This window comes from Delphinapterus leucas, chromosome 17, assembly GCF_059928025.1.
Source record: "Delphinapterus leucas isolate spDelLeu-1000000601 "Yukka" chromosome 17, BTC_Dleu_Yukka2, whole genome shotgun sequence".
Lineage (NCBI taxonomy): Eukaryota > Metazoa > Chordata > Mammalia > Artiodactyla > Monodontidae > Delphinapterus > Delphinapterus leucas.
In genome coordinates this window covers 58019646-58030959 of record NC_143145.1, presented here as the reverse complement: position 1 = coordinate 58030959, position 11314 = coordinate 58019646, and the positions used below count along the sequence as shown (strand labels likewise).

At 37.7% G+C, this 11314-nt stretch overlaps 1 protein-coding gene across 3 annotated transcripts in view; it reads left to right on the top strand.

The window, feature by feature from the left end:
* The first annotated feature begins 528 nt into the window (after nucleotides 1–528).
* CA13 (carbonic anhydrase 13) overlaps nucleotides 529–11314 on the top strand; it is a 34943-nt gene continuing 24157 nt past the window's right edge. Inside the window, exons 1-2 of one of the 3 annotated variants that reach the window (XM_089899004.1) lie at nucleotides 529–702; nucleotides 5070–5267. In XM_089899004.1, the coding sequence (XP_089755130.1) occupies nucleotides 666–702; nucleotides 5070–5267 (235 nt within the window). In that variant the 5' untranslated portion in view covers nucleotides 529–665. The remainder of the gene's footprint in view (nucleotides 703–5069; nucleotides 5268–11314) is intronic. The other 2 variants (XR_016388540.1, XM_022555034.2) reach the window with 2 other exon arrangements.

Here is an 11314-nt window from a genome sequence, read left to right as displayed (position 1 = left end):
GATCTAAAGGGAAAATGCGGGTAAACGTCTTGGCTAAGACCCTGGCCTGTGGTAAGTCCTTAATAAAGAGCAGCAGAATTCTTTTTGTGGCTCTTATCATTGTCATTATTGCGCTGTATTGTCTTTGCAGTCACCGCCACCACGACCATCCCCGCCCTCCTCACTTCTCCAGCCGGTTCCTCACCTCCCAGCCGGGCGGCTCCCGGCCTGGGTGGCTCATTCATTCCCTGGAGGGCCCGCTGGGCAACACTTGCCTCTCTAGGATGACCGCTTCTCAGAAGGCAGGAAAGCCCCTCTGGAAGCCCTTCTCTCTTTCTTTCCCTCCTCCCTCTCCATCTCCCCGCCTTCCTATCAAGCACTATCTCTTTCCCGAGTTCAAACAGTGAGAGGACTCGCACCGCAGGACTCAGCCCGGCTCCGAGCGCCCCCCCACTCCCAGCCCCTTCGTCCTCCCTTCTCGGGCGCCTTCCCTGCCCGCCACTGCCCCCTGGCGGACGAGGCCGAGAGCGCCCTGGCCCCGGGGTTCAAGGGCTCTCCCGGCCCCCCGCGGCCCCCGCCCTAAGCTGGGCCCCCGCCAGCCCCACGCAAGCTCGCTCGCCCGGCCCGCTCCCTCCTTCTGCTCGCTGCCCCGCCACTTCTTCTTCTGCCTGCCACCCCGAGGGACCATGGCGAGGTTCAGCTGGGGATACGGCGAGCACAATGGTGAGCGCCTTCCGCGGATGGGAGGGGTGAGAGAGGGGGCTCTGCGCCGGGGACGGTCGAGGGGGACCGCCCGCTTCCCGGAGTCCGCCGACCGCACTCTGCCAATCCACACTTGGCGAGAAGCTTTTCGGTTTGTCTTTTGAATGAGCAGCGCTCCCCGGAGCCACACGCAGGGAGCGGAGGGAAGGCATAGTCCTGCGTGGACAGGGAAAGCGTCTCGGAGGCTGTTGATAGTGGGGGTGAGTTGACGTGCGTTAGCCCTGTCACGATACCCCAGACCCCGAAATCTTCAGATATGTCCCCTCGCTTTCATTTGAAAAGCCGAAAACTTTCTCTAGTAGTAACTACTTATCAATCAAAGGCACCGAGTTTAGAAATCTGAGGACATATTTCAATGAATCGAGGACAAGTTTGCTTTCAGTCTTCTAAGCTCATTATCTCTACGGGGAAACAAATCATGGAAAATATTTGAAAATATACTTAAGAAGCTTTAATGACTTGAATTGCAACATTGAAGATTTACGTTGCCTTCTTGTCAACCAATGTACCGCAACTTTCTTAATAGCTAGCTGTTAGCTATAAAATATTTCCACAGCAACTTGCAGTTGGTTGACTGGTACTGCTGGTTTTACCAAGATTTTAGGTTCTTTCTTAGAAATGAAGTTATATTTTAAGCTACGTCTGCAGTCTGCATGCTTTCTCCTTCTCCTTCTACACATCCTTTCAGAGACTGAGGAATTAGCAAAGGATCATTGACATTGTAACACGTTGGTAAAAATGTGTTTATTGATGGAACCAACAGGAATAATAAGATGTATACTTTTCTTCTTGTATATCCTGAATTATCAAAAGTAAACCATTTTTCTTGTTTTTGTATTAAACTGAACTGATGATTTTCAAATAACCATTACTTGAAATGTTTGCAAAGTGACACCACGAAAGCCTTACAGTGAATCACTGTCAAAATTAGGTCTGAGAATAATGATAGTAATAATAATAATACTTTCTTGGATTAACATGCATATTATTCAGCAGTACTGTATAGTTAATTTTATAGAAAGCTTACTTTCACAAAGAAACAGAAAAGTTTCATTTCTAATTGTAGTCTTTTTGAGGCTATGACTAACTTGCCAGTTAAAAAATGGCAGCAGGTGAAAGTTAGAGTTTTAATAATGAAAGGTATAATTTAGGTGGATTCCTCTTTGAGACTGCAATTATAATCTTACATTTTGCTAATTTTCAATTTATGTTTGGGGAAAAAACCTGCAAAACAAATTTCTTTTAATTTCCCTCTCTGCTGGAATAATTTCTGTTATTGTTATTTAATAGTCACTGGGTGTTAACAGTGCCCTCACTATGATTAGGAAGGAGAAGCGTATTTTCAATCAATGAGTGTTGATTACTCTTTAATATGTTCGAAAATATTGGCTCCAATTAAGTGCATCTGAAATTTTAAAAATCCATCTTAGAAATATGTGAAGGAGGTTAAGAGGTACAAACTTCCAGTTACAAAATAAATGAATCACGAGGATGAAATGTACAGTGTGGGGAATAAAGTTATGTAAACTTTTTACCTAAAGTAAAAAGTTATGTAATGTCTTTGTATTGTGACAGATGGTAAGTAGACTTATCATGGTGATCATTTTGAAGTGTATAAAAATATTGAATCACTGTGTTGTGCACTAGGTACTAACATAGGTAAATTATGCTTCAAAAACAAACAAACAAACCTAGAGAAGAAGAGATCAGGTTTATGATTACCAGAGTGGGTGGGAAGGGGGAATTGGATGAAAGTGGTCAAAAGGTACACACTTCCAGTTATAAAATAAATAAGTACTAGGGATTTAATGCACAACATGTTACATATAATAAACACGGCTGTATGTTATATATAAAAGTTGTCAAGAGAGTAAATCCTAAGAGTTCTCATCACAGGGAAAAATATTTTTTCTATTTCTTTGATTTTGTATCTATATGAGATGATTGATGTTAACTAAACTTATTGTGGTAATCATATCATGGGGTATGTAAGTCACATCATTATGCTGTACACCTTAAACTTACATAGTGCTGTATGTCAATTATATCTCAATAAAATTGGAGAAAACCGAAGAAAAAAATGAAAATTTGAAAACATAAAAAAAAATTCATCTTAGAAAAGCCATTAACAAGGAGTGATTTTGTATTTTGGCTAAGAATTGTAGGACCATTCCCTGCTTTTAGATTCAATAGCTTTCTGAGGACCACACCTTTAAGTAGATCAACTTTGGCAAAATCCTATTGGAAATGTGTTGTATCCTGACTGGGCAAGTTTTGTTGCTTGCCAGTTTAGACTGGCAAGAGCAGTGAATGAGCAGACAAAAGGAAACTTTAGCTGGGAATAGTAGCACTGATAAAATGGAACATCAAGAAGTGAGGCACTGGAAGTGGTTACCTTAACAAACAGCTTACAACTTCTTCCACAAACCTTTGACAGTTTTATTAGTTTAGTTTAGGAAATGTGACAATCACTGAAAACTGCCTATCTCTATGGATATTCAGAAAGTTCCTGAATCAATGGAAGAACTTCTGTATATCTCTATAACTATGTTTAAATGGGTTTAACGTTGCACGTAAAAGGCAAGGGAAAGGAACCTACCATCATGGTTAATAGATAATATTGACTAACGCAAAGTGCTATTATTTTTATCTTATTTTGGCTTGCCTCTGCTTTTAAAAATAGTTCTGGTTATAAAGGACTGGAAATAGGAGCATAAAGGAATTAAGAGGAGAAAGGTGCTCTTTCCTGATTGGAAAAAAGTTAATATGACATATGTGTTGCATACTTGAAATCCGATTCTCATTAGGTTAACTCATACTTGTGGGCAGTGAAATAGAACATTTTTTTCACATGAAAAAAGGACGAGATTGTATACAAAAAGAGTGTTAGAAAGGTAAATGAAAGTACTTAGTAAATAAGGAAATGCAATGCCTTTTCTGTAATAAGATGTAACGAAGGACTTTTGATGTTCAAGTTGCTTTCAAGTCCAAAGTGTATGATTCATAAGAGAACAATTTCTAAGTTATGTGTGTGGTTATGTATTCATGCTATGACTTTTTTGTACCTGAAGCATATGTAAAGGAAAGAATTTATGCTTTCTCTTTTGCAAAGAAGAAGAGTGATAAGGAGCGTTAGATTTAGAGATTGAAGCTGTTGATAATTATGATATATTTGCATTTCTTGAAATTTCATTCTAAATCTTATCTTTAAAAAATATTTGTTGTTGTTAGTAACAAATGCTTAATTCATTGTCATGCTGTGTCATCTTAGTTAGTACTTGACTTTTAGAGAAAGCAAGTTAGTTGGTTAGTGGAGTAGGGAAAAGCTTAGTCAGCAGCCATGCTCTACAGACCTGGTGGAGGTGGTGTAAATTACAGGCAGAGTAGAGGAGGAAATAAGAACCTCTAACCTATAAAGTCTATAGACTGGCTTGGAGCTTACTTGAAGCTGCAACCTGGCTGTTGATTTTGAGAGGCAGAACTTGAATGAGTCTCCCAGAGAAGTGAGAGTAGACAAGGGAATTGTCAGTTTATTGCTTCACCTCAATTTATCAAACATGTGTTCGATTTGGGAACTTGATGCGATTTTGACTTTGTGAATGAGGACCAGGATGCCAATTGTACCTTGTATTGGAATTCAAATGTAATATTGGCAAAACAACCCTGGAAGGACCTTCTGAAACACAGAAAGAGAGAAATAAATTGTTGCCTGACTCTACTGCAGAAAACCAACAATATTACATTTCCTGACATGGTACAGTCATTTTATATGTGAAAAATTTACATATTTCCTTAGTTTGCCTGTTGCACATTCACAGGAAATTGAGCTGAGAACTGGGTGACATGTGAAGATACAGTGAGTGATAGAAGTGGGGAGAGCATTTTAAAGAACTACACCCTTTTTTGCTACACAGCTTTCTCAGCTCTGTTAGTTCTTTCAGCCCATAAACCTGACCTGTGGAGCTCTCACAGCTCATTCTTGGAGCTGAGACTGAATCCCATTGTTTTCAATGATGAATTGTAGTGTTGCTTTTAGTTCAGTAGAAGGCATTTGTGAAGTACTTTTAACATGCTCTTTTGTGTACAAGGGTGAGTTTAATTCTGAAGATGAATTAAGGCAAACCAGGAAGTTTCCATACCTATAATAAAAGCAGTTGGTCTTGTAAAACAAAACAAAACAATTAGATGTTAAAGTGCTGAGGGTAAAGATTGTATTTTATTAATCTTTGTATTTTCTTCAATGTCAAGTACAGTGCATTGCACTCAACAAGCATTTGCTGAATGAAATAACTTATTCAGTCCTTTTCTTTTGGTCCTATATGTTAAAGGTCCTATTCATTGGAATGAATTTTTCCCTATTGCTGATGGAGATCAACAATCTCCAATTGAGATTAAAACCAAAGAAGTGAAATATGATTCTTCCCTCCGACCTCTTAGTATCAAGTACGACACAAGCTCAGCTAAAATCATCAGTAACAGTGGCCATTCCTTCAATGTTGACTTTGATGACACAGAGGACAAATCAGGTTGGCTTTTCTTTTTTTGCTTGGTTGGGGTGAGGAGCTTGGTTGATTGGATGGCACATTCTTATCTTTCATATTTGAACTACCTATGCACTGTGTGTTCCTTATTAGTACTTTGCTAGAACTTAGAGTAAAAGTTTTGTTTGATTAGTTCGTGGAATAATGTCTTTCACACGGTGAATAAATAATAGACCAACCAAAAAAAAACAACTAGTTTATTTGTTAATTTAAAAACTGAGTGAAGTAGAAAAGAGCATTTCCTTTTAAAATGAACATTTAATCCTTATTCAAGTATACCTCCTGCCCAAAGAGTAGATGATATCAAGTTTAAAAGTAAGATTAAAGAGAAGATCAGAGAGAATCATATTTTGGAACACTTTTTAAGGCTTCCGACAAATTATTTTTATCTTAAGTCTAATATTAGGATAATGCTGTACTTACTCTATTAATGAAAAATAAATTTTAAAAATCCTTAATTGGAAGAAAGTCTTCACTTATTCATTAAGCTCAGATTTAGTTTAGTAATAATATCTTGTGTTTATGGAGTGCTATATTGTTAGCAAAAATTATAAGCCCATTACATTTCTTCCTCATATTTGTTAAATTCATAAACGTGATTCGCTTTCATCAGAGCAATTTAAAAGATGCATAAGGAAAGATGAACACATGGTACTTTTCCAACTTTTGGGTGGGTGGAGAAGTAACCTCACTTTTTACATATATTAAATTGTCTTTCCTTCAGGCCCTCAGTTTTATGAATCTGTATTAATAGGTATGGTTGATGTGATAGTACATTATAAAAGTAGTCCGAGGTTTCTAAGTACAAAGTTTATACCACCCATAATGGTAGTTTGATACTGTTTATGATCTCTCAAACAAAAACTTGAGGCTATCCATTCCTACTTTTAGAATAAGAAATGATTAGATTGTACTTCATCTAAAACTTTCTCATAAAAAACCTTAGTCATAAAAAATTCTTACTTTAATTTGCTCAGTGATGATCCTGGTCTCTCTCTCTCTCTCTCCCTCTCTTTCCCTCTCTCTTCCTCTCATTTTCCCTCTACTTTGGGTTAATCAGTGGAATTAGTTTGTCTGTGTTTCCAGGTTTGACGCTGCGTCTGTGATGGGTAGTGTGTGCCCTCTCCCATAAGCAAAGGTCTCATTTCTATCTAGATCACAATGAAATTACCAGGGTTAATTGAAAATATCCATAAAGTACTTAGTATTCCTCTGAGACAGAAGCTACATATATATAGGTCATGATTCTCGTTCTTCTATCTCAAGATAAATGAAGAGAATGTTTCATGGTAATTTGGGGGATTAAATTAATTAAAACGTAGAAACCGCCATGGCTAAAATAAATTGTTGCTGGTTTTTCTTTTTCTTTGGTACAAACTATAAAAAACACAAAGATACTTCTGTAACAAGCCATTTTAACTTGAGTAAAACAGTCTCCATTTTATAAAGAAGCCATTCTTACCAAGGTTAACTCTCAATCCCACCAGTCAAGAGACCACAGGTGTGAAACCTTCCTCATGGTCCTGGCAGGGCTTCTTTGGCTGGGCAGCAGCACAACCAGTGGTTAACCTGTGGGGAGCCACTCCTCAAAATTTTAATAGTCCTTTAAAAAGCTACAGGTAGATGTGAAATTCACACAGGAAGAAATTCATTAGAGACAACTCTCCAATTGGCTGTAGCAGACAAGGGTGTTCTCCCCCTAGCTTCTGGTTTTTCGGAACACAGACAAGGTCCCCCCTCTCTGGGAATCACACCTGACTGGCCCCGTCACCCCTCCTGTGGCATCCCAGGCCTGTCCTCTTACAGAACTTCCCACATTGCATTGTGACTGCCAGTTGGTTCTTTCCACTCAGCTAAAGGCTCCCTGTGAGCAACAGCTGTGTCTTACTCATTTACCTAGCCTGGTGCCTGGCACACAGAGGGTACTCAATAAACGTATGTTTCAGTTAAAAGCATTTTTTTGGTATGATGTTTCTTGGAGGATATGGACAACACCATGGTATGGCATTAGGGTACAGATTGCATTAGTATATGTAGGTGAAGTCCCGGTAGAATTACAAACCACCAGAAATCAATTAATATTTACCATTTGACACCTAAATAGTTTGAACATTGGTGGATTATTCATTGTTTGAACATTTAATTTTTAAAGGCTGTGGTACTAATTTTTAAGTTTTAATAAATGAAATAGTTCCTGGCATATAGTAAATACTCAATAACTACTAATAACTAGTGATAAAAATAATAATAAATAATAATGGTCTGTGTCCCTTCTGTGGATAAGATATGTTGTGCTGAAATTTTAAAAATATGTTAAAAGGAAGGAAGCAGCTTTCTTGCTAAGAAAGGCCTACTAGGAATGCTAGTAACTTGATGGATTCAGTGACTGTTCTTTAATTCTCATCTCTAAAAATTGTCAATTTCTCAGTTATAATCCTGTTACCTAGTTCTAGGTAACTGCCTGAAGTTAACCAAATGTACAAGATCTTAAATTATATATTAAAAAAGAAAAAAAACAGAAAAAGATGGGGGGTAAGCATACCTTAGTTGTGTGATCCACGCCCCCCCCCGCCCCGAGCCAAGATATACAGGAAACTAAATTGTCAATCTGTGACAATGATGTATTATAAAACTTTATTATAATTATGTTTCCTTCTATAAGTTTCTTGAGGATAGGGATGGCCTTGCTCATTGTGTACTTAGTATTGAACACAGTTGCTGACCCGTTGTAAGCTCTTAAGAATTGTTGAATGAATGAGTGATCAGAGAGTAACTTGGTGTGCGCATGCTCAGAGCAAAGGAAGCCAGAAGCCAGACTAATGAAGACTGTCCTGGCTCTGAAAAGAATTCAAGCCCCAGTAGCTAGGACCATTCCTATCTTCGTTCTCTCTTTCTCTCTCTCTCTCACTATAATCCTGGCAGATCTGTGCTCTTTGTTCTTTTCCTAGATTCCAAGCAAAATATAGATGTGCTGTTCATTTAGTTTTACTTCAGAGAACTCTTTACCATACAGTGATCAGTCCATGACTTTTATTAGATTCACAAGTCCTAAGACTATGCGCTTTAGTGATGCTCAGGTCACTTCAGTAGCATCCTTACAAACTGAAGTTTGTGGGGGAGTGTTTCTACAGGTGAGGTCTCTTTCTTACTTTATGTTAGTAACATTTATTGCTCCGGGAACTGTCCTAGGCATTGGGTATACAAGAGAATGAGATCAATTCTGCCTTAAAGGAGTGTGTATCCTAGTGAGATAGACAGTAAATGCATGAACAGACAAGTGTTTTGCTTTCTAAATGAATTTTTTTCTGATTTTGTTTTGCCAGCCTTGCTTATCATTTTAGGCAGCTGACTACAGTGTAGTTTCAGAAAGTGAGTAGAGTAAGCAAATTACTAACAATTAAAAAAAAGTTAAGTTCAATAGAGTAATGCATATGTTCCTAGTTGGTCTTTGCAGCATATAGCAAATGACAGATCTCCTTTTACTAAGTTATTAAAATTTTCTCAGACTTTAAAATTAACTCTGGTTTCTTGATCTCTGTAGATCTCTTATATGAAAGTTTTATTTGGAATAGACTTTTTTTAAAATCTTAGTGGAGGGATACGTGAAGTGTTTTATATATATATATATATGCTAAGTGTGATTTTGGAGAAATAATTACTAGTTTTCAAACATAAGATGGAAACAATATATATTTATTCATCTAGGTTGGAAAGTAAGATGAAGAATTTGACTCTTTAAAACACTAAATCATCCTCATTAAAAAACAATTTTTGTCATCATTATTCATTTTATATCATAGTTTAGCTGTTTAGTTGTTTTATTATAGACCATCTCAACGTTGGCGTTTAACCTTGGTATTTTGACTCATTTTTTCCCACTCTGTGTTTCTTTGGTAGAGCACTGCTCCAGGAGAATGGTCTTCATGATTAGACATTTGATCATAGTCCCAGGTTGGATATTTTAGTTAAAACACTCCAAGTCCAGATATGTAAAAAGTAAGGCAATCTCTGTTGCTTAACTAAGCAGAGCTGTGCTAATCTGGCTTTAAACCCTGGATTCAGAGCAGGCTTCCCAGAGATCAACCAGTACTCTTGGATGTTTCCCTAATAATGTGTGTGTCTTTTGGTATCACTTTCTTTCTCCTGAGCCAGCTTGTTTGCATCTTCTCCCAAAGTCAATTCCACATTGATCACTCAAGCTCTCTAAGCTGCTTTTTATCTGTGAAGGAATGACTTCTCGGTTCAGCTCAGGTCTTATTACGCAATAACGAGGGAAAAAGAGACACTAGAGCTGTTGATTTCTTTTTGTTTGGAATGCCACTGCATCCATGCTATATGGAGTCAGGGAAATGAGCCTTTTAAATTAATTTATCTGTGAATCATCTTTGAAACTGTTTGTTTAAATACAAATCAAATATTTTATTCATTCCTTCATCAAATATTTATTGTGCATCTCCTCTGTGATGGTTACTATGCTAGGTGATGGGATGGGTACAACAGAGACCCGAGCAGATGGTCTCTGCCCTCGTGAACACTGTTCCATGGGAGAAGAAACAGTACAATTTTCTGTTTGTGACAGAGTAACAGAAGAGCAAGCCCTAGAGTCTGGTGTAAGTGGTTCTCCCATCTCTTTTATTTTTCAGAGAGCTCTGAACATAGCTATCTTTATTTATTGTAAAGAAATCTGGATGCAAATGAATCTAAAGGAAGCCCCAACCATTCAGCCTTACAAAAGATTTTATTATATACGCTCCCATTTTATTTTCCTTAGGCAGTTTCAGGAATTGTAGAAGTTAAAGAACATCCAGTCCAATCTCCTAATTAAACAAACAATCACAAATATAGACAAGAAAGCTGAAGCCCATAGAGGCTTAAATGAGTTTTGAAAGGTGGCATAGTTTAGTAGCCAAGCTGGGACTATTCCCACATCTGCTGATTCCAACTACTATACCAACTCTTAATTACTGAGGTTCAACTTCAGCCGAGTCAAACCAAGTAAGGGAGAAATGAATTCAGTTGTACTGGTTAATACAGATGGCAGTCTGGATCATTCTTTCTCCTACAGTATAGCTCAAAGAGGAGTGTGCCTTAGTCAAATGTATTATCTTGTCTTTTGTTGTTGTTGTTTGTAGAAAACTGCATGCGATACCTCTTAACATCTTTTGCTTCTTATATAAGGTGCATCATTCTTGACAAATTTTGAGATATATATATATATATATATATATATATATATCTTCTGAAGAGGAGGGTAATTTAAATCAAACTATTGTTAAAGGCTGCACCATACCAATAAAACACTTAATCCTGTTGGAATGTCAATGAGAGATTAGCAGTGCTTTTGATGTTATCAGCATGCGATGCTTCCACATCTTCACATATCCTTTAAAACATGCTCAATAAAGATTAATTGGGAGGAGACAGTTTAGGACTATGTTTTCTACTAAAAATCTTTTCTGTATACTTAATATATGATTCTATTGCCACGGTTTTAGAGATCATATGTGTTGAGGCAAAGTACTAAAATATACTCTGCCAAAGTGACAAAGATATGATGGATTATTTTACAAGTGTTAATTTTGTCCTGTATTTCATGTTTCCCCAAGAAGATAGAATTCAAGTATAAAAGACATGCTTACTTTGCCAGTTTTTGTAGTAATCATAACAGCAATAAAATAGTAATAATAGCTAACGTGTCCAGCATGCTGACTTTCTGCCAGGCAGTGATAAGTGCTTTGTGTTCAATTTTTCTTCTGTTTTTACAACAGCATCAGGAGGAGGTAACATTACTCTCTGGAGGTTATAGACAGGAGAGCTGAGGTTTCAAAGTTAAAGGATTTGTGCAAGATGACACAGTTAGTAAATAAGACGTGAGCCCCAGGACTCCTAACGCTGAAGCCTGTTCTCTGACCGTATTGCTAGGCTGCTCTACCGTGTTCAAGATGGAGCTCTTAGCACATCACATTTTTATTTAGAGAGGCTGACATTCTCCATTGAACAGAGCAATTCTTTACCTCTACAAACTCCCAGTT